At 35.4% G+C, this 25,820-nt stretch overlaps 4 protein-coding genes across 5 annotated transcripts in view; 1 reads left to right on the forward strand and 3 right to left on the reverse strand.

The window, feature by feature from the left end:
* Positions 1 to 1,297: 1,297 nt before the first annotated feature.
* LOC134790609 (carbonyl reductase [NADPH] 1-like) lies at positions 1,298 to 2,355 on the reverse strand. Its single transcript, XM_063761463.1, has one exon. The coding sequence runs from the start codon at positions 2,239 to 2,241 to the stop codon at positions 1,408 to 1,410; it is 834 nt and encodes a 277-aa protein (XP_063617533.1). The 5' UTR covers positions 2,242 to 2,355; the 3' UTR covers positions 1,298 to 1,407.
* A 1,594-nt stretch (positions 2,356 to 3,949) lies between these two features.
* LOC134790610 (transmembrane 9 superfamily member 4) lies at positions 3,950 to 8,210 on the reverse strand. Its single transcript, XM_063761464.1, has 9 exons — positions 8,126 to 8,210; positions 7,661 to 8,043; positions 7,417 to 7,572; positions 7,052 to 7,329; positions 6,613 to 6,816; positions 5,708 to 6,128; positions 5,143 to 5,326; positions 4,652 to 4,790; positions 3,950 to 4,269 (listed from the first exon to the last, which is right to left on the reverse strand). The coding sequence occupies exons 1-9, from the start codon at positions 8,141 to 8,143 to the stop codon at positions 4,169 to 4,171; spliced, it is 1,884 nt and encodes a 627-aa protein (XP_063617534.1). The 5' UTR covers positions 8,144 to 8,210; the 3' UTR covers positions 3,950 to 4,168.
* Positions 8,211 to 10,833: 2,623 nt separating this feature from the next.
* Positions 10,834 to 13,116, forward strand: LOC134790696 (neuroguidin). Its single transcript, XM_063761597.1, has 2 exons — positions 10,834 to 11,043; positions 11,604 to 13,116. Exons 1-2 carry the CDS (start codon positions 11,035 to 11,037, stop codon positions 12,492 to 12,494), a joined length of 900 nt encoding a protein of 299 aa, XP_063617667.1. The 5' UTR covers positions 10,834 to 11,034; the 3' UTR covers positions 12,495 to 13,116.
* The window catches only part of LOC134790701 (uncharacterized), a 55,560-nt gene continuing 42,756 nt past the window's right edge, over positions 13,017 to 25,820 (reverse strand). The window contains exons 2-4 of one of the 2 annotated variants that reach the window (XM_063761603.1): positions 18,682 to 19,013; positions 14,658 to 14,787; positions 13,017 to 13,348 (exon numbers count right to left, since the gene is read on the reverse strand). In XM_063761603.1, coding sequence (XP_063617673.1) covers positions 13,112 to 13,348; positions 14,658 to 14,787; positions 18,682 to 19,013 — 699 coding nt within the window. In that variant the 3' untranslated portion in view covers positions 13,017 to 13,111. Of the gene's footprint in view, positions 13,349 to 14,657; positions 14,788 to 18,681; positions 19,014 to 25,820 lie in introns of those variants that run through there. The other variant, XM_063761604.1, reaches the window with a different exon arrangement.

Genomic DNA, 25,820 nt, shown 5'->3' on the forward strand with positions numbered 1-25,820 from the left:
TAAATGATAAATATTTGTAATAAAGTTAATTTGGCTTATGACTACACATCGGACTCGGACAAATACCTAAAATTATGAAATCTTATTACTTACATCTTATTAACCTATTAAGGTTAATAGTTAATAATATCAAAATAATATTAAATTGTAACTTTCATCTCATCAAAATGCTAGATGCTGAGACGCAGGCGACGTACTTTAGTTCAACGCAGCGCAGATTTTGTAAAGTATGGAACGTCCTTGCGCCGCAGCGTGTGTAGCTAAGGGCCGTTCCATACTTTACAAAATCTGGCGCTGCGTGGAACTGCGTCGCTTGCGTCTTCGCATACGCTTAGCCTATTGGCTCCTCTACACGATGGGCCAACGCCGGCCACTCCAAGGGACGCATTTATGCGTTAGAGGGAGCAAGTGATATTGCTATCTCATTCTACCGCATGGTTGCGTCCCTTGGAGTGGCCGGCGCTGGCCCATCGTGTAGAGGAGCCATATGGCTCGGCCATTTACCTATATACAATAAGGTAGGTACCTACCTATTTGACAATGCCAAGAGTGCCAAGTCGGTGTCTATAAAACTTTGATGGAAAGGTTCTCAATTCGTTGACACAATAAATTAAGCAAGCCAGTGGCAATCAAGTTTTATAGGCGGTTATCACACTATTTCACACTGCATGCGATTCGCACGTCGCTATGATGTTTGAGCGAGACAACGCTATGCGCGTATTATAGTGGTATCCCGCTCGCACATCGGAGTGACGTGCGAATCGCATCCTTTGATGACATCAAAACAAGTAGACTAACAGGTGAGTGTTGTATTAGCCGGGTCCACACAGAGCGAGCATACGCGCGAGGCAATTCCTCTATGCTATGAGGTATTTGCAGGCTGGTAGAAAAAATTAAACCTACTTAAATAATGTATAATATTAGCAATATTAATTCAATTGTATTTGTGAAAAGACTAATATTATGCTTTTATTAATGTAGATTGAAATAATATGATTTCAGTTTGTATATCTACATTACAAACCGAAATAACATCATTAAAATCGACATTAATAAAAGCAACAAGAAGTAATTACACTATTTATCAAACTTTGTGTAACAGATAAGCAGGCATTGACCTTTTTATCAGCTAATAAGCTACATTTCATTCCAATAATTTGTTTCATGGAAATGCTAAATAATCTTAAAGTGCTATTTCTATTTTACCTTCCATTTATTACTTGAATAAAATTACAATTCAGCATAACATCCAAACTGTAAAAACTTTTGTTCAAGGTATAAATAAAAACATAGCATTAAAAAGGAAACTCTTTATATTTATAGTAGGTACTTGTTTAAAGTGTATGTGACACTATTATCACAGGATTTTCATGGTTGTAACTCTAACAATCTTTAACCATTCGATCCTTAATCATCCCAGTTGACTTGGTGGCAATCATGCCACACAAAGGTGCCTTTTTGTGTAGGGGGAGCATCCAGTGCCAGGTACAGCGGTGCGCGGGCTCCTCTCTCCGGGGTGAAGTCTCCCATTCCTTTTGTCATATCAGTCTTGACAAACCCAGGGTGCACACAGTTTATGGCTATGTCCTTGCCTTGCTCGTTAAATAGCCTTTGCTGGACAAAGGTTAAAGCTGACATGGCAACTTTAGAAACTTTGTAATCACCATAATGACCCGCGAATGCAACAAATGAAGTTTTACCATTCTTTGCAGCTTGTAAGAAATCATTAACAAATTGTAAAATCTCTTCAACTGTGAGGTCATCCTTGACTAAAGTGTCTAACCAAACCTGTTTTCGAATATTGGAAAGCAAGCCCCAGTCACTGCTGATGTTAATGATCCGAGCATTGTTCTTTAAATGGGGATATAATATTCTTGATATAGTCAATAAACTAAAGAAGTTCGTATCCATAAGTTTTTTTGCATCTTCATAGGATGAAACAGATTTATCAAAATCAAGAACACCAGCATTGTTTACAAGAACATCTATGCCCGCGTGATGTGTGGAAACGTATGTGGCGAACTCTTGAACACTCGCTTCGCTAGTAACGTCCAAGACATGGAATAACGCATTCAAGCCAAGTTCTTCGAGCTTTTTAACGGCTTGTCTTCCTCTTTCTTCGTCTCTAGCTGTAAGGTACACAGCACCGTCGAACTTTGCACATAACCCTTTGACGATCTCGAACCCGATGCCTCTATTTCCACCGGTGACTATCGCTACTTTGGTTTCCATTTTGTACATATAATTTTGGAATCTTAAATTACTACGTTATAAAATAATATTTATCACCAATATGACATTCCGTCCTACTGCCCCGGTCATTCTTATTTATTTTGACATTGACGTAAAAGTTACAGCGCCTATACAGAAGACGTTCAAAAACCAAAAAAATATCGCATCAAATGTATAAATTTTCAGACTACAATAATATAATTAATATTGTTAGAGTCTGTTCGGAAAGAGAAGAGTTGTGGAATGTATTGGGCCCCATACATTCCACGACTCTTCTCTTTCCGCACAGACTCTATAGGCCACAATACAATACATTATGTAGAATAATAATTGTTATTATTTTGAGTATTTCAGGAGCATGAAACACAGAAATTCAATACTTGTTCAATAATTAAGGCGTTTCCAGATTAGTCTATTTTTCGCCAATCTGATTCAATTGCCCGATCCTGCCCGATCGAATCAGGAGATGCAAATACCAATTTGGCTCGCCGAATTCAACCGCCGATCAATCCGATAATGACCGATATTACTGATAAAATGAGGTGCGGACGCATGAATACCAATTTGATTTGTTCAGTCCCGTCTGATACCATTTTAACCTGCAGCCTTTGTTTTTAGTTGCTGAACGCAACACGTCTTTCGTTTTAGGGTTCCGTAGTCAAAATCGAAACCCTTTTATATACTTGGTCAAGCAGATCTTGTCAGTAGAAAAAGGCGGCAAATTTGAAAAATGTAGGCGCGAAGGGATATCGTCTCATAGAAAATTTGAATTTCGCGCCTTTTTTTACTGACAAGAATTGCTTGACCATCTATACTTTGGCACAGCAACCTTGTCAGTAGAAAAACGCGGCAAATTTAAAAAAAGTAGGCGCAAAGAGACTTCCCATTGAAAATTTGAATATCGCGCCTTGTTCTACTGACAAGTTGAGTGTGTTTGAGTATAGTTTTGTCGTGTCCGTATGTGGTCTTTGTATTTCCCAGCCATTTTACTTGAATGACAACTCTACTTCATTGATGTGGCGGCGAAAAGGGTAAAAAAAGGTAAAAAAGCATTAAATTTGAACATAGTAGGCGCGTAGGATCGAGTTATATGGGAATACAAATTTTAAATTTCGCGCCTTTTTCTACTAATTAAGTTGGCTTGCCAGAATATATTTTCAACTATTCCTATATAATGAGATTTTTCCTAAAAAACTTGTCCTTTGAAAAAATAATCATGAGTGCTGCGAAGAATATACTCTCATTTCCTTGTATGGTTTTTAGTACAGTCAGCAGCAGAAGTTGCTAAGCGGGCGAGTTGTTCAAAATTACCTTGACACGCTCTTATTCTAACAATAACAATTCTTATTTAAGTTTCGAGATCATTTTGAACACCTGGCCCGGCGCCCGGCTGGCCCGCTTAACAACTTCTGCTGCTGACTGTACGTAGTTAGTTGAAATTATCTGAGGTGATTTTTTTGGACGCAAACCTTAATCTGTTAAAAAGGCATTGTTTCTTTTGTGCACCGCAGTAGAATTTGTCATTAGTGAGAAGGTATAGCGTTCTACATATATGGTTCAAATTTCATGCAGGTAGTTGGTAGGTAGCCTCCACTCAACCATCCTGGCCACCCAGCATAAAAACAACGAATGAAAAACGTGTGATAGTAGAACTTCGGACGTCACTTAAGTTCAGCAAATAACAGGTGAATAAAAAAAAGAACAACAGAAATGAAGATCATAATGTAAATTAAATTTTATTACAAAAAATAATCTCTAAATGCATATAATATAATATACTGAGGACCTACATATTTACACAACATAACTCATTAAAAACACTTGTTCTTTGTCAATCAGATCAACACAACAATTAAACTAATTTATAAATTACAATACAAATAAAAAATGTACACACATAAAATTAATTACCACAGTTTTCATTTAATTCTTATATCTAGTCAATTTTTACTGCCGCGTAAATTTTCCTAATAAATGTATAAGCGGCGAAAAATCCAATAGTGCCAGTCAAAAGCCAAAAAGTCAATACCATTAGACCTGTAACATAAAAAAATAAGATTTTATTTGCCAGTAAAAGATAAATGTCAGTAAAATGGATAACGGACTTAAGGCCGACCCACACCGGTCGCGTGTGCAGCACATATGACAATTGTATGCCTCGATGCACAAGTAGACGTGTATACTGTCCAGAACCCCTGTTACACTGGTTTACGCGCACGTAGGTATACGTATCCTGTGTGGCTTGGCCTTTAACCCAATCTTTGTCTAATTACGTATATATATGTATTTATTTGCCATATTAACCAGTGTAACTAAAACAGTAAATACGGCTGCAGTAATAATTGTTTAGAAAAAAATACATAGGTAGACTATAATGTTGTTAAAAACTAAAACACTTAATATCTTGTGTTATTTTTACCTGTGTAGCCAATATAAAGCAGTGTAGGTATAAACTCGGTGATCTCCAATTTAGTGAAGAAGTAAAATATAGAATAAATCAAGATGTAGACTGCTGAGCCCCCAGATACAATAAAACTTTTCCACCACCAGTGATAATCCTGAAACATGTGTAATATACATTGAACATATGAATTTAAATTAAACATTAACATAATTTATTTAAAAACACGTAATGCATGGTTCATTCATATAAATTGAGACCAGAGATCTCTGATTACAGAGAAATAATAATTACAGACACTTTTATATAGGAGCAGACTAATAATAATAATAGGCCTTTATCATCTGTGTCAGATGTTTTAAGCAGCATCCTGGTTACGACACTTGCGTTCGTGGCTGTAAAGCCCTATACGAGCAGACTATATGCACAGGATTTATTGGATTTTAATCTTATTCACTATGCAGTAAATAACCCCTTTTTAATAGGTAATATTTAAACAGTATATTTACCTCGCCACATAACTGGAAGTACACCATGACAATTGATATTTGTGAAACAGACACCACCAAAATGCAAAAAACTAGGAACAAAAATCCAAACAGGTAATAAAATTGATTCTCCCATAATGCATTGAAGATGAAGAAAAGTTCAATAAACACAGCCCCAAATGGAAGAATGCCGGCCATCAGTATACTGAAAATAATAACATGCAAAATTAAATACTCTTTATTAAAGATGTTATTGAGATTTTTTTTTAAATAACTATTTGGGGACAATCTTACACAGATCATCTTAGCCATAAACTAAACAAAGCTTGTACTAAGTGTACTAGTACTAGGCAACACTGTACATATACTTATGTATATAGATAAATACATAGAAACGCCCATAAACCATATTCCTGATAAACACACAAATAAACGCCCTGACGGCGATTAGAACCCATGACCTAATACATTGTAGGCAGGGTCATTTTAATTCAACATAATGTAGAAGAATTTTCTTTTAAAGGTTCTTATTCTGAAGATTATTGCCATAAAAATATTAAAAATGTTCCTATGTTCATCAACTTACCACACAAAAACATTCATATACCAGACTTGTTCTGGCACCTTTCTTGGAATGAAATTGGTCCTTACAGGATGTTGAAATGCTTGATTCTGATGACATCCAAAATAATACCCTAGATAGACCAATGGAAGTGATATACAGAACCAGAGACACAACAATGCCATCATCGTGGAAAATGGTACAGCACCACTGGAGTGTTTGCCCATTATAAAGAAGTTTAAAAAGAAACAGGTGCCAAAGACAATTGCTGGGTAAATTGTGGCTGTCAGAAAAGCAGCTTGCTTCCATTGTTTTCCTTTCATTGTGCTGTAAAGGCGGGCTGAGTAATATCCGGCTATCAGGCCCATGAAGACATACAGGAATATAGCAGCGGTCATCAGTGCACCTCTGCTGGCAGGTGAAAGCATACCCAGCATTGCCACAACTGGAAAATTAAAAACAAAATCCTTGTAATAAAAATAATAAGTTTTTTTGAGGTTGAAATCAAGAGAAGACGTGCCATTTTTAATAAGGTGGAGTAAATACAGCTGAAATTTCGCAACACAATCTTTCCTATGATGGTCTTCCTGACATTGACATACTGGCCTGCACTGGAGGGTTTTTTTATTATATATATATTCAACTTTAGCAAAGTGAACTTAAAAGTCAAATAATTTGTATCTATACCATATACATAAACAAATATACATAAAATATTCTTTACAATACTTAAGGGGCCCACTGATTAACAGTCCGCCGGACGGTATCGGCCTGTCAGTTGTTCGGAACTGTCAAAATTTTGTTCTAACTGACAGGCCGATACTGTCCAGCGGACTGTTAATCAGTGGGCCCCTTTAAGGGTTCACTATAATTTTATATTACTGACTCTGAGCCAATAAAAATATGAATAAGTTTAATAGTAAACTTACAGATAGTAATGAGTGCCATTAAAAACACTTGAATGCCACTGCCAATAACAGCTGCAAAAAGCATCCTCTTTGGCGGAGGTCGAAAGACATCACCATGCACTAACTTCCAGCCCGTCTCCTCCATCATGTCATCAATGCTTTCATCGGAATTATAGCGGGCAATATCTCTTCTCAGTGTCCTTACCATAATCATTGTTAATATGCCTGAAATGTAACACTACTATAAGACCATTAATGGTATAATTAACTTTTTGAAATAATAATGATCCCAATACTAAATAATATATTGTATGAAAATGATTATTAGAAATGATCATTTAGTTACATAAGCCAGCAGTTTGGCATACAGTATCTTGTTTCTAATGCATGTCAATCAAAATCTCTAATTGTATAGTGCAACTTATGACTACCATAAAAACAAGCCTAAATGCCTAAGTACCTGATAAGAAGAACAAGACAACAATAGAATTAACAATTGAAAACCAATGAATTTGTACATCCTTCATTCCCAAATAAATGTCCCATCTTGACGCCCAGCTTATGTCTGATTCCCCCCATTCCACAGAGTATGTGAAGTATAACTTGGTACCAGTGTCCTCATTTACCAGCTGGGGCTTTGGGTCTGTAGGAAATTGGCAAGAATCATCCGAAAAAGCATATTCATCTTTGTCAACTGATACTGTTTCAACCTCAAAACCCACAACTCTATAAGAATCCCTGAAAAGGAATAGCAAGATTATAAATAACTATATTATCAATTGAATAATAGAAATATTTCACAAATGTAAGAATTATATTACTTACTGACTGTGTTTGTGATATTTTAAGAGCAATTTCAAGTGATTGTTAATATATGCTTTTCCTTTGGACATGAAACCAAGTCTATAGCCCTGTTCAATATTTCTCTCTGATGTATCCCTGTTCAGTACTTTAGTAGCCACTGGTAAATTATCAACTAACCTTGAAAAATATTATAAAACATTAGTTAATAATTTCCTTATGCTGGAAAATCATTGGTATGGAATAAAGTAAAAGAAAACAGTCTTACAAATGAACGAAATATTCATGTTCAATTCGGCTTGCAACCTTTTCTGACTCCTCAACACTCCAATTTATAGGATTATTCTTCTGATGGCACAAAAGTCGGCACTTGATAGTTTCTGCCATATGGACTTCATACGGTGTGTTTACTATACGGTCACCTCTTAATACCTCGCCCAAGTTTTCAGATTTATATACGAAGGTGCCATTCTTTGGCAAACACAATGGCAGCGAATAATATTCATAGGGTAACTGGGTGTGAATGCTGGTCATTTTAACAGCTTTCACTTCAATTCTTTGGCCTTTTTTGAATTCTACTGGTGCTACTCCCGGAACGTAAAATCCATTACTAAACGGAATGAGGCTGAATATTATCGCCAGGGAATGTACCTAAAAATAAAACCATACCAATAAGCACGTCAACTGTAAGGCAAATATTTAGGCTATTAATAAAATTAGAACAAGTACTTACTATAAAGATATTATCCATTTTTCTAAATGTTTATTGATAAAATACATGGAATGACAATGACATTCCGCATACATACCGCAGTCGCAGTCTCAGTCAAACTAGTACCACAGAATAAATAATAGTACTATCGTCTAGTACCACAGATCACAGACAGGAAACCAGAGGGGCTACCGCGAAAACCGAAATTCGCAAATTACGGGATCTTTCTCTTTTACTCCAATGAAGGCGTAATAAGAGTGACAGAGAAAAATGCCCGCAATTTGCGAACTTCGATTTTCGCGGTTATGACCCAGGAAAAGTCACTGAAATATGAAACCTATGGAAGTGAAACGTCAACGAAAAATGCGTGCCAGTGTGACGTCATCCGGCCGCTAAACATGGCGGTTTTAGTGCTGCCCAAAAGATTTTTACTGTTACTAGGTTTTATCGATACATCGATAACTTTTGAACGTTTTCGGCTCATTTTATTTAAAATATGAATGAATATGTATGAATTATTTGTGGAATTTATATTTTAATAGTAAGTAAGTAAGTAAATATTCTTTATGAGTATATTGTTATGTGAAAAGATACTTTGATTGAGTAAGATGTGTAAAATCTAAGACAATTTCGTGCTTCGAATTTAACAGGTAAACCGAGATGACGCTGTTCAACTCCATATATATTGCGATTTTTGCGGTTAACTCTGATTTTCAAAAGTTGACGTTTGACAACTCAGTGACCACAAAACACATGGCGCAGTACAGCGCCATCTGTTTTGGATGTCAGAATAAGTGTACGTGTTTTCCTTAGACTTTACCTCTATTACAATCAATTTTGTTGTGTTGTTAACCCTAAAGTCCGTAACACACTACCGCACCGCACCTCGACCTTGGTGCGCCGTACCTATAAGTGAGAGCGATACAAATTCAAACTTATCAAGCGACGGGTGAAAAAAACAAAACACCTTCAGAACATTTATTTAATTCAAAAATAAGGAATGACTTCCGCTCTTCAACTTCTTCAACATTTATTTAGCAAATAGGCCAAAAGGGCACTTGTACACGTCAACATTGAATTTACATACAAGCAATAATCATAACAATACATCAACAATTTTATAAAATACAACTAACTGCAACTACCAGTTCAAACTAACATATTACAATTACTTATTGATGTACATCAATCAATCAAGTACCTATATGGTCTCATAATGTCGAATTACATAAAAAAAACTATAATAATAATATAAAAAAAGCCTGCAGGGCAGCTTGTGGAGTAACGACCCCACGGACCCGAGTGCTCCCGAGAGTCGGTCAGGGTCTCCGTCTCCAACCACTTTTTCTTTTTATGTTCATTTCTTGGTAACCTGTAAAACATGTTTTAATTATTTAATTAAGATAATTTAGTTGGTTTTAAGCGGGGTAGCATGATAAAATAAGAAAATATAAATAAACAATCATAATAAATCGATATCAAAGTCGATAAATAAAGTACAACCCTAGCTGAAATGTTTACATTATTTAAGCGTAAAAATATAGTTAAATAAGTCAAATCACTTCATGATCTATAACTGCACATAAGAACCTTGCTATTTATAATGTGAAACATCCTTAAAATTCCCAGGAACATTAACAATAACCAATATTTTTAATGTAAATTATAGCGTACCTGTGTAAGGTTAAAGATGGCTGATTTGGTGTTTGCTTATGCAGCACCCTAATACACTACACACTGGCATATTCGCGACGTAATTGTTCACATTTGGCTTCAATTATTTTCACACAGAAGCAAGATACTGAAAGATAATTAATAATTTTCATTTTCACCACGACTTTTTGACAGGACAAGTACCGGCTGAACTGACTGACAATGACATTTAGGCCGCTAAACATGGCGGATTTTCGGCCGCATTAGGTATTTACGTATTTTCATGAACCACTTTATGTACGTACCGAAATACTGTCATCCTTTTTTACTGTGGGTGACAGTGCTGAGTAAAAACGAGATAGATAGATATTTATGTTTGTGCCGTCAAAATGGGTGCTATTTATATAAGAAATTGTACGTATAGAACAATATGTCTTGTCCCTATTATACAGGTCTATGGGAAAAGTAGACATAAAATAGGTGACATTTGACAATCATAGTCATAGTATTTGATATCAATATTTTTCATATATTTTTGTATCGGAAAATGTTTAGAATATTTTAAATAAAATAGTTTGTTTTATTATTAAAATATATGTATACAATTTAAAATTAGCAGAACAATACCACTTCCATCTTATAGTCTAATAAACAACTCGTCAGTAGAAAAAGGCACGAAATTCAAATTTTCTATGGGTAAATATAGATGGTCAAGCAAATCTTGTCAGTAGAAAAAGGCACGAAATTCAAATTTTCTATGGGTAAATATCTGGTAAATATAGATGGTCAAGCAAATCTTGTCAGTAGAAAAAGGCGCGAAATTCAAATTTTCTATGAGACGATATCCCTTCGCGCCTACATTTTTCAAAATTGCCGCCTTTTTCTACTGACAAGATCTGCTTGACCAACTATACGCTTCTCGCCTACATTGGTTAAAATTTGCCGCTTTTTCTACTGACGGGAATGGCTTGACAGACTATAGTTCCATAGACAAGAAAATCTGTGCACCTATACTCGGGTCACGATCACAGTCAAACAAAACTAAAAAATTAAAAAATATAAATCCATAAACAATGAACAAACCAAACACGAAGGTGCGCGTCGGTTTCACATTTTCTTTTGTTACTTATATTAATAATAATTAAAAATAATTCGTTTTCTTTAATATCACATCAGATTTAGTACCTGAATGAATGTGTGCAGCAGGTGAAATAAGTATTTAAATATTTTCTTAAGTTGAATTTTGGAAAGGAGAGGTTATTCAATCCCGCAGCAATATGGTACAGGTGAGAAAATAACTTTTTAATAAATTATAGGAGTATCGATTTTATTTCCGCAAGAAATTAGCAATCGTTCTGAAGAAAATAATTTATGTTATAGTCATTCATTAGTTTGGTTTTTGAAACAAAAAGACAACCATCGCTTATAAAATTTACTCACTGTAATGCTTCTTTGGAAACTATAAGTATGAGTGTACAGTACAGTAGGGTGTGCCCAAATCTGCATGTAAACTGCAAGTTTAATAAAACATGTAAGTATGTGTATATCGGCACTACTCTTTTAAAGTTGTTAGTACTTTTCCTACTACCCAAAGGTTGTCTGGGAGAAATCATTTACCTAGTCATATACTTGTATTTCATTTTCTGTGTATTTTTTAAGCTTTATCGCGCACAATATGCGTTAAAATCACCAAATATCACCAAGGGGGAGGGGGGATCAAAAATAGGCCAAATATGATCACATGATTTTTGGACGACCCCTCAATAGATATCAGATCAAAACCAGTCTTTTTGAGTAAACTCGTGATTTGTGCATGTGATTAACAATGTATACAATATTTTTTCAGGCAGCAGAAGAAACGGAGCAGCCTGATCTGCCACAAGCTGTCAATTTATTCAAAGAAATGAACATGAATGTACAACAAGTCTCACAACTTGTGGACAACATGCTACTTCGTGTCAAGACTGGAGAAATCACTACTGACAAAGGATTGAGTTTCTTAGAAATGAAGTACCAAATGCTTCTCAGCTACTTGATAAACTTGACATACATTGTATTAAGGAAATGCTCTGGTGAAAAGATTGACTCAGATCCATCTATTGATAGGCTCATTGAGATTCGAACTGTGCTTGAAAAGATTCGTCCTGTAGATTCTAAATTAAAATACCAAATTGATAAGCTTGTCAAAACTGCAGCAGTAGGTTCCACCACTGAAGAAGACCCACAGTCATTTAGAGCTAATCCTGCTAATTTAGTTAGTAAGATTGATGATGAGGAGGATGATTCTAGTGATGCCTTAGAAGATGATGAAGTTAAGAAGGATTCTAGTAAGACTAATATATATGTCCCTCCGAAACTGGCAGCTGTACATTTTGAAGAGAACACATCCAGGGCTGATAATGACAAGAAAAACAAAGAGAGGTCAAAGAAACAGTTCCTTAATTCCAGAGTTATGAGCGAATTGCGAGAAGAGTATTCAGAGGCACCAATGGAAGTCACTACAGGGAATCATGTAAAGCACTCAATATCCAAAAAAGAACAGGAACGGATTGAATATGAAGAAAATTACCTCACCAGACTTCCGGTCTCTAAAGCTGAGAAAAACAGCAGGAAAAAGTTGACAACAGTTGGCATGTTGGCAGAAGAAATCACAGGGACTAGTAGTAATCGCACCTCAACTAAACGTAAATTTAAGTCCAAGAAAGGAAAAAGTTTTAAGAGAAAGCGTACTCACTAAAGATATTTTCTATGATTTTTTAAGTTTAACTTATTCCGTTTTATATTTTTACATGTTTCGATATTATAGTTTAAGGGCTAATTTTTTCGAACTAGATTAATGACAGATTCGAAAAACAGGACTAATTCTAGTAATTTAAGATACTTTGCTAAAAAGTAACTGCACTATCACAGATCTTATTATTACATTGAGTTCAAATAATGTAACAGGGTAAATTGATAATACCTACACATGATTTACATGCAAATACTTGCAGTGGCCTTATTATGTTAAAATAAAACAAATTATTTAATTTTGAATGCATTAATTGTTTTCTACATTTATTAATTTGTCTATAATAAAGCTTTTAGTGATTTAAATAGTTAATATGATGTTGCTAAAATAGACTCAATACAAATCTAATATAAAAACAAATGCATTTAAATAATATGTAGATTTTTAATCATAGCAAAGGTTTGTTGATAAAACAACACTGTTAAAATGTATTACAGACAAATACATACATACCTACATTATGTTAAGTTAATACTTTGTTGGATTTAAGTTTTTTTTTGTTGTGTTTTATTAATTTCATTATGCATGTTCTATTATTTTTTCTTGACATAAAGTGGTTTGAATTAAACATTTGTGTTGTCATTTTTATCTAATCTTGTTTTAAGAGTTGGGAAGTCCTGGAGGCAAGTGGCGGGATCAAATGACTGGTATCGGAACAGCCTTAGCTGGCGGATGTGGCCGATGGGGGTGTGGGTGTCGAGACACTGGTAGTCCCCGCGCGGCGGCGCGGTGCCGTGGTTGTGCGTAAGGTCCGAACGAATCACGCGGTTCAGCAGCCATGGAGGTGTGGGCATTGTCAGCTGAAAGCAACATTTATTTGGGCCATTCCAACAGAATTACGTTATTATAATATTACTAAATAGTAACTCCTCAGCTTTATTCAGACAGTAACAATATTTGTGACGACCGGTCTGGCCTAGTGGGTAGTGAGAGTGAGCCTGCCTGTGAAGCCGATGGTCCTGGATTCGAATCCCTGTAAGGTAATTTATTTGTGTGATGAACATAAATATTTGTTCCTGAGTCATGGGTGTTTTCTATGTATATAAGTATGTATTTATCTATTATACGTATGTATATCGTCGACTAGCACCCATAGTACAGTCAGCGTCATATAGTAGGTAGCATCCAAAGTACATATATTCATATAGTTCGGTACACCTTCCGTTCACTGGGTAGAGTCTGTGCGGAAAGAGAAGAGTCGTGGAATGTATGGGGCTCAATACATTCCACGACTCTTTTCTTTCCGAACAGACTACACCATATATTTTGTATGGTGTACCGAACTATTTGAATACTTTGGACGCTACCGACTATATGACTCTGACTTTACAAGCTTATTTATTTTGCCAACGAACAATTTTGGTTGTGGCTCCATTTATGCAACTTTAGAACCACATAACATCAAGGCCTCATTCACACAAGCGCTTTTTCAACGCGCGTTAAAAAGTGCTTGAATCCGTCCGCACGCTAAATTCGATTTAACGACCAACGCTTAAAGTCGAAAATCCAACAGCGCTTGATAAAAAGCGCCACCGCCATCAAGCTCGCAAAACACAGACGGAATTTTTCATTCGGTTTCCGTACGGAATGACAGGACAGGTGTGAACGGGTCGTCGCTATACACATATATGCATATTAGTGCCGTCTCGCTTGCACATGTGATTCGGTACGGAAAATTCCGTGCGTCTGCGGCCTTAGGAAAATTCCTAATGCAAATAATCGAATGGGTGCGCTATAGGTACTTACGGAATTCCGAATCTGTATTCCCAATTCGAATTCCGAACGTCTGCGGCCAGCCAGAGCCAGAAGTCACCATGAAGTTATACCTAAAGTCTAAAGTGGAGGGTGCTGTCACTTTTTGCCAAACTAAATTGAACCTTATCACTGAGCAAGGTGATCGTACCAGACTAGAGAAACGCTCCACTTGAGACAGCAAAAGTAGAGCCCTGCATCTTGTTCTAATTAGGGTGACCATAAGTCATATGTATGTGGAATATTAGGATACCTTGAAATACATATTGTATAGTAGAGTGTCATTTTCTAAAACAATTGAAATTTAAGTGGTGTCGTTTTCTCTTTTGCCATACCTAACGGTAAATAGCGACTCACCGGTTTGAGTACGGACGGGAACGGGTTCCTGTAATCGTCTTGATGTGTCGTCATGTAGTCCATCATGCCAAAATCTGGCGGGAGCTGGGCCAGGTTAGCTTTCTTCATCAGCCTGTTCCTGCTTGGAGTACTGGAAATAAATAATAACTTTATAATTCAGATTCGGTTCGGTGTACCTCTTGTTTTTTGAATCTAAATATCGCTCATCAATCGAATAGGCATAGGTCAGCGCCAAATTAAAAAATGTGTAACGAGATTTTTCGAGTTCAACCATCACACATAATTGCTGGGCATGATACTAAGAATGACGTAGGTAAAAAAAAATCTTTTCACATAAAATATTTTTATCATGACCGGTTACCTAACCCGTTTGAGTTTTCTTTAAATAATCTTTAATAGAAAAAAACCGACTTCTCAACCGAACCGGGTCAAGGTCCAGGTCTGGGTCCGAGTCCGGGTCCGGGTCCAGAACTAGGTCTAGGACCAGGTCCAGGTCGAGGTCCAGGTCTAGGTCCTGGTCCAAGTCCAGGACCAGGTCCGGGTTCAGGTCCAGATAAGTCCCAGGTGAGGCTTGAGTCTAGGTCCGGGTCCGAGTCCAAGTCCAAGCGAAACGTGTACTATGCTTCGTTGAAGAGTTCTGTTCTGATCATCATCAGCAGTTCCACTTCATCAAATGCGACAGTTTTTAATGAAAATGCATGATTTTCTGATGAAAATACAAAAATCTCTACACGCATGCCTTTAAGATTTGAGGAGTTCCCTCGATTCCTCATGGATCCCACCATCAGAACTGGGTTTTGACAAAAACGGGACTAATCTGTATGCATATACATACAAGCAAAAAAGATGTTTCAAAATCGGTCCAGTAATGACGGAGATATGGAGTAACAAACATAAAAAAAATAATAATAAAAAAAACATACAACCGAATTGATAACCTCCTCCTTTTGGATTTGGAAGTCGGTTAAAAATCAGCATTCATCAAGTAGACTACACAAAAAAATTCAAAATCGCTCTCCTTCTTGATGCGACTGGCAAATCATATTACTTTTAAGCAACCGGGTTTTTTAACCTAATTAGACCCCGCTGAATCCGAATTTGCCGGTTGTTTGATCGAAATCTTGAACGGAAGTGAGATATTTGACATTAAAGGTCCCTTTTTTTTAATTTTTCGTAAACAACTCTTAAACTGTGGCGCATAGGGGGCTGTCCATAAATTACGTCATCGATTTTTGACGATTTTGGACCCCCCCCCCCCTATAATCATCCAAAAATCATGCATCAAATGACCCCATTTCCTCCTACTTCATGCTACCGTCATCCGATGTCCAGACCCCCCCCCCCCCCTAATTTGAAATGACGTAATTTATGAATAGCCCCTAGCAAAAAATGTTCTATTACATAAGTAATCTGCATAAAATTGCCTACAAGAAAAATTCAGTACAATTTTTAGCTAGGATCAATATCAAAGAGATATTAACGCGGGAAATTTAATTATAATCACTTCTAATGTCCCTTTTTTAGTTTTTCGTAAATAACTCATAAACGGTGGCCAATATCAAAAAATGATGTTAAACGATAATAAAATATTGTACATAAAAGATACAGTACACTTTTCGCAGGGATCAATATTTAAAAAGATAATAAAGAGAGAAAGTTAATTATAATAAATTCTAAGTTTCCTTGTTTTTATTTATTCGTTAATAATTTGAAAAGTATGACTCATAGCAAAAAAAATCTTATACATAAATAATAAACATAACATTTTCTACAAGAAACATGAAGAACACTTTTCGCTAGGATCAGTATTTAAAAAGACCAAGCAGCGGGTAAGTTAATTATAATCAATTTTAAAATCCCTTTTTAGTTTTTTGTAAATAACTCGTAAACGGTGTCCCATAGCAAAATAGAATTTAAGAATAAATTATCTACATAAAATTTCCTCCAAAAAATATCTTGAACACTTTTCTCTAGGATCAATATTTAAAGCGATATTAAAGGAAGAAAGTTAATTACAATCAGTTCACAGGTCACTTTTTTTTAGTTTTTCGTAAATAACTCGTAAACGGTGGCCCGTTGCAAAACAATATTATACATGTATATTAAACATAAAATTGTCCACAAAAAAGCTTCAGTACACTTTTTCGCTACGATCAATATTTAAAGAGGTATTAAAGTGGATAAGTTAATTATAATCAATTTCCAAGTCCCTATTTTTAGGTTTTCGTAAATGACTCGTAAAATAAGGCTCATAGCAGAATAAGTTCTTAATATTCTTGTAAATAAATAATCGGCATAAAATATTCTACGAAAAACACATTGAACACTTTTCTCTAGGATCAATATTTGAAACGATATTAAAGGAAGAAAGTTCATTACAATCAATTCACATGTCACTTTTTTTAGTTTTTCGTAAATAATTTGTAAAGTATGACCCAGAGCAAAAAAAATCTGATACATAAATAATTTACATTTAATTTCCTATAAGACACATGTGGAACACTTTTCGCTAGGATCAATATTTATAAAGCTATTAAAGCGGGAAAGTTAAATAATGTGTAGAATTTATTATAATTACCTTACCCCCTTTAAAACCTCATTAAATATTGATCGTAGCTAAAAAGTGTACAGAACCTTTTTTGTGGACAATTTTATGTTTGATATTTATGCATAATATTGTTTTGCAACGGGCCACCGTTTACGAGTTATTTACGAAAAACTAAAAAAAGTGACCTGTGAACTGATTATAATTAACTTTCTTCCTTTAATATCGCTTTAAATATTGATCCTAGAGAAAAGTGTTCAAGATGTTTTTTTGGAGAAAATTTTATATAGATAATTTATTCTTAAAAACCTATTTTGCTATGGGACACCGTTTACGAGTTATTTACAAAAAACTAAAAAGGGATTTTAAAATTGATTATAATTAACTTATCCGCTGCTTTGTCTTTTTAAATATTGATCCTAGCGAAAAGTGTTCTACGTATTTCTTGTAGAAAATTTTATGTTTATTATTTATGTATAAGATTTTATTTTGCTATGAGTCATACTTTTCAAATTATTAACGAATGAATAAAAACAAGGAAACTTAGAATTGATTATAATTAACTTTCCCTCTTTATTATCTTTCTAAATATTGATCCCTGCGAAAACTGAATCTTTTTTGTACAAAATTTTGTGTAGATTATTATAGTTTAACAACATTTTTTGATATTGGCCACCGTTTATGAGTTATTTACGAAAAACTAAAAAAGGGACCTTAGAAGTGATTATAATTAAATTTCCCGCGTTAATATCTCTTTGAATATTGATCCTAGCGAAAAATTGCACTGAATCTTTCTTGTAGGCAATTTTATGCAGATTACTTATGTAATAGAACATTTTTGGCTATGAGCCACCGTTTAAGAGTTATTTACGAAAAACTAAAAAAAGGGACCTTTAATATCAAATATCTCACTTCCGGTCAAGAATTCGATCAAGCAACCGGCCGTTTTTAAGCTAATTAGACCCCGCTGAAGCAAAATCGGATTCAGCGGGGTCTAATTAGCTTAAAAAACCCGGTTGCCAAAAAGTAATATGATTTGCCAGTCGAAATTGAATTTTACAAAAATAAGACCAGTCTAAAGGGCCAATTAGATCCACAATTGCGAACAGGCCGCCTTATGTAAAGCTACGTCCATAGTGCTGTAAAGATACAGCCTTATGTTTAGGTACCTACGGTTTTTGGTATGTAACCGAAAATCGTAAATCAAAATTTCGTTATCTGCCTCTCATAATGCTCTCTCAAGTATCATGCATATTCGAGCGATAGAATCGGTGTTGTAACTATAGCTACCTATTAATACAAATATAACTAAATTTCACGTGAATGGGTTGGCCATATTACATAGGTATGATAGGTATTTATATTAGGTACCTACACCTAATGGATTGCTAAAGAGACTGTTAAATTGTGACTATTATTAGGCAACTAAAATTAAATCTCTACCTACTGTTCGAGACGTCCGAGTTATTGTTAACTTACTCCGTGCAAGGGTAAGACGTGAAATTAACCAGCGGTTTAAATGGATACACGGGATCTTCTCTAGTAAAAACTTGGGCGAGCATGTGTCTTGTTTCCGTCATCCCTGTACCGATATCCTGTGTACCCAATCGGTTGTATGTACTCAAATGGTTGCTCAGTTGATCCCGATACACGTAGTTATCCTTCTTCTCAGCATTCAGGGCAAAGTCCCAGTGTGCTACTTTGACTCTAGGCGGCTGATAAATGTTCTTAGAGAACAAAATCTGTTCGGGCTTCTTTTCAGTAGCGTGTTTACTCCACTTGGTCATTGTCACAAATGATTGGATTAATACCTGTAGTAAAATAATGAACAAAATCAAGTTATTATTTGGGCTGAAATTCAATTCTGTGGAAATGTCAAAGAACTGTAATCTAAACGTCAATGTTCCCCATATTAATAATATTGTTAAAGGAGGTAAGTTGTATGTTTGAAGACTTCGATGTTTAAGTCCGAGGTTTAAGTAGTATAATAAGTACCTAAACATAAGGTTGTATCCATGTCTTATTGAAGCTAAAACATGTGCACACAATGCATGTAGCTTGCACATGTGACTGTTAATGCCCTTTCCCTTTATTTTACATAGCAGCGTCCATATTTTGTATACCTACCTAATTTGATTCCTACCAACATGCATGCCTACATGTAGGTATGTAAGAGTTGCACATGTCCTACAGGTAGGTACCTATTGTAATAAATTAATAGTAAAAAAACTTATTTAAGACGAAACAGGAGCTGAGTTTTAAATATTTTAGGTAAATATACCCGTCTCGCTAAATACTCCGGCACCTAAAAGTAGTGCGATAAGGACAAGGCGAAAAATCCTGCGTAAAAATCTCAAAAGTCGAGGTTTCGTACTCCTCTGTTTCCTCCTCCAAAACTTAACCAATCGTAACCAAATTTGGAAATCTAAATGATTATGAAATTATCTGTGTCGGACCGTTTTTCTTTTTTGGCTAATTGATATCAGTTTTGAATGCCACGCCTAGGGTTGTAAAAAAGCGGTATTTTTTCTGACTTGAAAAAAAAAACATGAAAAAAATCCGTGAAAAAAACCGTTTTTTTTCTGGAGTACGTTTTTTTTTCAAAAGTATGAAAACTCAAAATTTGCAAGGCAGTTAATACTTTTATACGGTTGTTTTACTTGTTTTAGTCTTTATGTTAACCATTAAACCAATTTAATTTAACAACTTTGATTAATAACAACATAAATGAAATCTGTAGTGGTAGTTATCGCAATTTACTGTTGGCAACACCAACGCCTCTCGTCGCCGCATCGGGGAATTCAGGGATTCCCCAAAAATTACTTAGTTTTAAGTTACTTATATAAATAAATCACGAAAAACCGTTATTGTGGCATATTTTTGTTCATCTGAAAAAAAACCTAATTTAGAAAAAAAACCATGGTGCCAGGTTTTTTTTCATCTTTTTTTTTCATAAATTTGAAAAAAAAACATTTGGTTTTTTTTTTCTATTTGCAACCCTAGCCACGCCTCTCATTGCGGCATAGTCAATTAGGCCATTTTGGCCATTTTTGAAGGGCTCTAGCGCCTTAAAAAACAAAAATATCAAAAAAAGCAAAACGGTCCGACACAGATATTGACAATATTAATCTGTGTTGAAAAAATCATTGCTCTAGCTTCAAAAACCACGGAGGAAAACGAGGAGTACGTTTGTATGGAGAAATGACCACTCCCGTTGGCTCTTAAAAACAAGCTTTTATTTAAATGCGCTAAAAAGAATAAAATAATTTATTCCTTTAAAATTTTTACTATCAAGTTTTAACGTCATTACACAATTTATATGATATAAAAGCTTGTCGCGAGATTTGAATAGGTACTCGTATTTACTTCGTATGAAAATCTTAAAAATTGTAATCCATCAGAAGAAATTTAAATAACTTAATTTTACGTGTTTATCTACAAAGGTTAATCTCGCGACAAGCTTTTATCATATAATATATAAAATTGAAAAACCAGAACGGGATAAAAAACGAGCGAAGAAGAGAGATGGCGCCTTACAAATTTCTAAAAAAGTTTTTGACACGTATCTCGAATACAACGCACGTATAATAAGAAAAAACTGTTTAAATCTATTATCTACATACGAGAATAAAACTAGAACATAAAAACTATCGCTTTCGATGCGTATTTAATTTACAATAAGGAAAAGAAATTTTCATAACAATCTTCATTTTACGACTTCGACCATTTCTCGGGAACTCTCGGTTGCTTTCGTTTGGCGGTGCTACAGATTAGACCAAATAATCCCTAAGTTAAAGTAAACTAAATTATGTTTGTCATGTTGGTATACAGGTATTTCTGAGTTTTTTTACACGAAGTAAAATAAAAAGTGCTGCCAACCTCAACCTTAGTCCATGACGAGTGAATTATGCGAGTGAATTATGCCATTTATGACATATCAATCAAATTAATATTATTGTATGGTTATCGTGTTAATAATTTGTATTTTATTGTTTTAAATTTCTTTATGAGTTATTATTATTCAGATTGATTTTCATGGCTCGGCAAACATTGTCATTCGTCCAGGGAAAGGGCTGCCGAGATGAGCCAAAAATACAAAGTTATAGAATGGGAGACGAGCGTACTTGGGAGACGCCCGATGGCGAGAGCTATCGCAAGATCGCAAGAAAAGAAACATGACGTGATCGTATCGGAGGCCAGGTGAGTCCTTTGGATCGTTGCGTCACCTTAGCCGTAGTAATGTTAAGATCCAGAAAGGGAAATGGGGACTACCTACGTTTGTATGAAAAGGCGATTTATGGGTGGTGGTCGTTCATATTCGTGGCTTAAAGCGGAAAATAAGTAATGTAATGAACGTTTTTGCAACTAGGCTTACAACAATAAGTAATAATTTTATGTTAAAACAAGTTTAAATTAATACCTACGTACGTTATAAGAAATTTTCGAATTAAGTTATCCAAATAACGGCTACCTACTTGATAAATAAGAAATCCTTATCACAGTTATAAACCCTGGCAGGGATACATAATAATGTCGGTATTTAACTAAACATAAGACAAACTCTTTATTTCATTTACGCGAGCGGAGCTGCGGGCCCGTCTAGTATCATATAAATTGTGTAATGACGTTAAAAGTTGATAGTAAAAATTTTAAAGGAATAAATTATTTTATTATTTTTAGCGCATTTAAATAAAAGCTTGTTTTTATAGTAGATTGTACAACAAGGGCATAAAGTGACCCATTTTTACCCGAGGCAATTTTTTAAATAGTAGACGAGGGTAAAAATGGACATTTATGCCCTTGTTGTACACTCTGCTTTTCACTTCGATTGCGAGGAAAATATACAAAAAATCAAATATTTTAGGTTATTTTAACGTATTTATTCAAGACTAAAGAAAATTGTTCTTGGGCCGGTCGGAGGCGCGGGGCACGCCGATCGGGAGAGCGCCGGTCGGGGGCGCGCCGGCAGGGCTGGCAGTTTGTATGGCAGAATTTGGACTTTATTGCTAAGTCAATAAGGGTCGTAATAGATGATTTTAGTTTATGCTCTAGAGCATAAAATGCAATTTTATGTCGTCTACGCACGACATAAAGGTGCACTTTTTGAGCATGAGAAGTGAAAAATAAGTTTTTTTACTATTAATTTACTTTTTACTTTTTAGTTATCGCTGGACAGGTTTCTCAGTCTGTTCAACTCATTTAACGCATCATTGTTGCAAGGTTATTCAAATAGGCATATTAGAATGCGCTATTACAATTCAATAGATTTACTAAAAACTTCATCTATCGTTTTAATAAAATAATTAAACGTTTTACGCGAAAAATCATGTATATAATTTGCTCTCCTAAGTGCTCATCAAGACGAGTTAGATGACCAAAAAAGCGTTTACCTATGTTGTATAAAACCCGAGCTCTACTAGGTACTGCTAGGGTTCAGCATCAGCTATCTTGGTTACTACTCTACCAAGTGATAATCATGACGAGTCGGATGCCCAAATCAGCGTGTGTCTATGTTGCACTAAACCCGAGCTCCACTAGGTACTGCCAGGGTTCAGTATCAGCTATATCTTGGGTACTACTCTCCTAAGTGCTTATCAAGATGAGAGTCGGATGACCAAAACAGCATATGCCTTTGTTGCACCAAACCTGAGTTCCACTAGGTACTGCCAGGGTTCTGGGTCATTTTGTTGAACTGCACGCCGACGTTGCAATTGGCGTGCAGTTCCCATACAAGTTGCAGGCGGCTTTCCTTTTACAGCGAAAACATTTGACAGGCTTTTCGTCACGTCGCACACTGGAACCCGCCCATACATTGCAGTGCTCAAAACTCAACTTTGCAATTGTGGGTATTTTGTACTCAAATTGAAATATATGCATAAACAGGGAGATATTGCACCTCACTGCAGAAAAATACCTTCATTATCAGTTGTCATTACATAGTTGCATTATGTCAAAGGTCTAGGATTTTATATGTCACATCTCAGTGGTAATTTGTATTGATTAACAAAATAGTTATTTCAAGTAATTGTAGTTGGTATGAATAACTCAAAATCCGCAATGACTTATCTTGAGCAAGGTATGTAGATTATGTTTTACGTATTTTATGTTCTAAAACAATTTTGGGTTTGTGGTATTCCGACAAATAGTAACATATATTGTAATTTAATAAAAATGGTCATATTTCCGATAATGGACAACATCTTTTGATAATTTTTAGGCATGATAGCTAAAAAAGTTGTCGTTATTAAGATTCTTTATTCGAAAGTAAAAGATGTTGTCCAGTTTTCGAAATGGGCCAAATTTTTTGCTCCGACTATTTGATCAGGCGTTTTTACTTTAGCGAAAATATAACTTTTTCTCACTAAAACAATGTTTTAGTGCGTAATATTTTACCTTAAGGTTATTTCTATGCATTTCGACTGTTTCAGATGAAAAAAGTGATACAATTTTACTTAATAATAACTTAATAACTTCCTTAATAATAGATCAACCAAAACCAGGTTTTGGCAATATTAATAACGGTAATGTGGCTCGAAAATTTTTCCAAAACTACGAAATATCAGCCGAAATTACTAAAATAGATGAAGAACTCATACGTCGCTTTTACATAATTTTACAAACAATTTCCAGTGGCTACAAGATCGATACGTGTAAATTCAAAAAATACTGTCTAGAGACAGCAAAGTTATATGTAAAACTGTACCGGTGGTGTCGCATGACACCTACTGTTCATAAAATCCTTATTCAAGGAGTCGCAATAATATCTGAGCACCTGATCCCAATAGGCAATTTAAGTGAAGAGGCCCAGGAAGCGAGGAATAAGGATTTTAAAAACTATCGAGAGAGATTTAGTCGTAAAACTTGTAGATTCGACAACATGACAGATGTTTTTAATAGGCTCTTGGTTTCTTCTGATCCCATCATCACCTGCACACGACCTCTGCCAATTATTAATTCAAAAATATTTCACCCGGAAGCTGTCAACATGTTTATCGGTGAATATGTAACGTCATCATAGGAATATTTTATTTTTTAATATAAATATAATGTAAATAATTATTATTATAAGCACTACTTGACATTACGAATGTAGAATAGTATTTTTTTTGCTTAATTTTACTTATTGTAGTTTTGAGCACAGCAATGTATGGGCGGGTTCCAGTCGTCGCTTCGCCACCATCACGGAACCATTGCTCGTGTCCGTTCCGTTAGCCCGACGCTGATGTTATTGTAACTAGTAGTTCGCCCCGAACTGAGAACTCGCGGTTCGCCAAAAAGATCAATTGAATGCAGTGCTACTTAGTCTTAGAGATGGGCATTTCGTAATTGATTCCTAATTCCACGATTACGTGAAATTACTTTGCAATCTGATTACCGATTCCCAGATTACTTTGTAATCTAACAATACCGAATTACTAAGTAGGTACAATTCCATTTGAGGAATCAGGAATAAATTTTTCAAATATTACAATTACTAGTAATTGGAATCAATGTCGATTCCTCATTACAGGAATGCATTACTTGATTCCTTTCAGATTACATTTCGTACTACTACTATCAAAAGTACATTTCGATAGTAGATATAGATTATGTTGTTGACTTAATTACTAGGATGCATCTATACCTTATTTGAAACAGGTGTGCAGATTTCGAAAACGATGACGATGACCTATAAAACGATATGCATGACGAATTTTATGACATACAGCATGGCCGCCATTTTGGATTCTAAAATGGTCATCATTTTCGAAATCTGCGCCCACTAAAACCTATAAATCGACATCAATGACGAATTTTATGACATACTGCATGGCCGCCATTTCGGATTCCAAAATGGTCGTCATTTTCGAAATCTGCGCCCCCTAAAACCTATAAAACGACATCCATGACGAATTTTATGACATACTGCATGGCCGCCATCTTAGAATCCAATCATTAAAAAAAATCTTCACATAAAAAATAGTATTTCATACAATCGCGATACAATACAGAGCTCTTCAGTCGAGCACCGTGTTCAGGCAACGAAGCTTGCTGAGTTGCCCAAGTAGTCACGAGACTGAAAAGCTTGATGACTACATCACTATTGTATACAATATTTTTTCTACAAGTCAACAAAAATAATACTTTAAAGTCTTTAAACTAGTAGAATCATGCAAAAAACCAAACCAAAAGTATACAGCTAAGATACGCGAGTATATAGCCGCGATACCTTCATACTGGTACGCGCCCCGGCCGCCGCGCCCCGCGCCCCATGGCGGGTTGGTCAACGACACCTTCTCGTAACTCATGAGGCCCTGGTACTTGCTCCTTGCTAAATTCAATTTTTAAACAGTTTTTTTCTCGATTTTAGCCACCGTAGCCTATGGAGACTAACAAGTAACGCTAAGCGGTTTTCGTAGTCTATGGATGTTTGTATATTAAGGGTGTCACATGCGCGTTTCTGATTTATGACGCAATTGTTCCTACAATACAACCTAAAATAATAAATGTGTAAACCGAGCACTTTCATTTGATACCAGACTCGACCATACTTTCTTGCAATTAAAATGACCAGAATAGCAAGACCCCTCATAAATAGCTTTTTAGCACTTTCAGCTCTTCTAGCTCAATAACCTCTT

This window comes from Cydia splendana, chromosome 5 (genome assembly GCF_910591565.1).
Source record: "Cydia splendana chromosome 5, ilCydSple1.2, whole genome shotgun sequence".
In the NCBI taxonomy this organism is placed as follows: Eukaryota; Metazoa; Arthropoda; class Insecta; order Lepidoptera; family Tortricidae; genus Cydia; species Cydia splendana.

Bases quoted from the DNA above. Each gene is read 5' to 3' on its own strand.
- LOC134790609 (XM_063761463.1), bottom strand. From the start codon at position 2,241: ATGTACAAAATGGAAACCAAAGTAGCGATAGTCACCGGTGGAAATAGA.
- LOC134790610 (XM_063761464.1), bottom strand. The intron at 4,791-5,142 runs GTAAATATACTG...CACATGTTTCAG, and splicing joins ACTTCCAGTTATGTGGCGAG to GATTATCACTGGTGGTGGAA. The intron at 4,270-4,651 runs GTAAAAATAACA...TTTATGTTACAG, and splicing joins GCTTTATATTGGCTACACAG to GTCTAATGGTATTGACTTTT.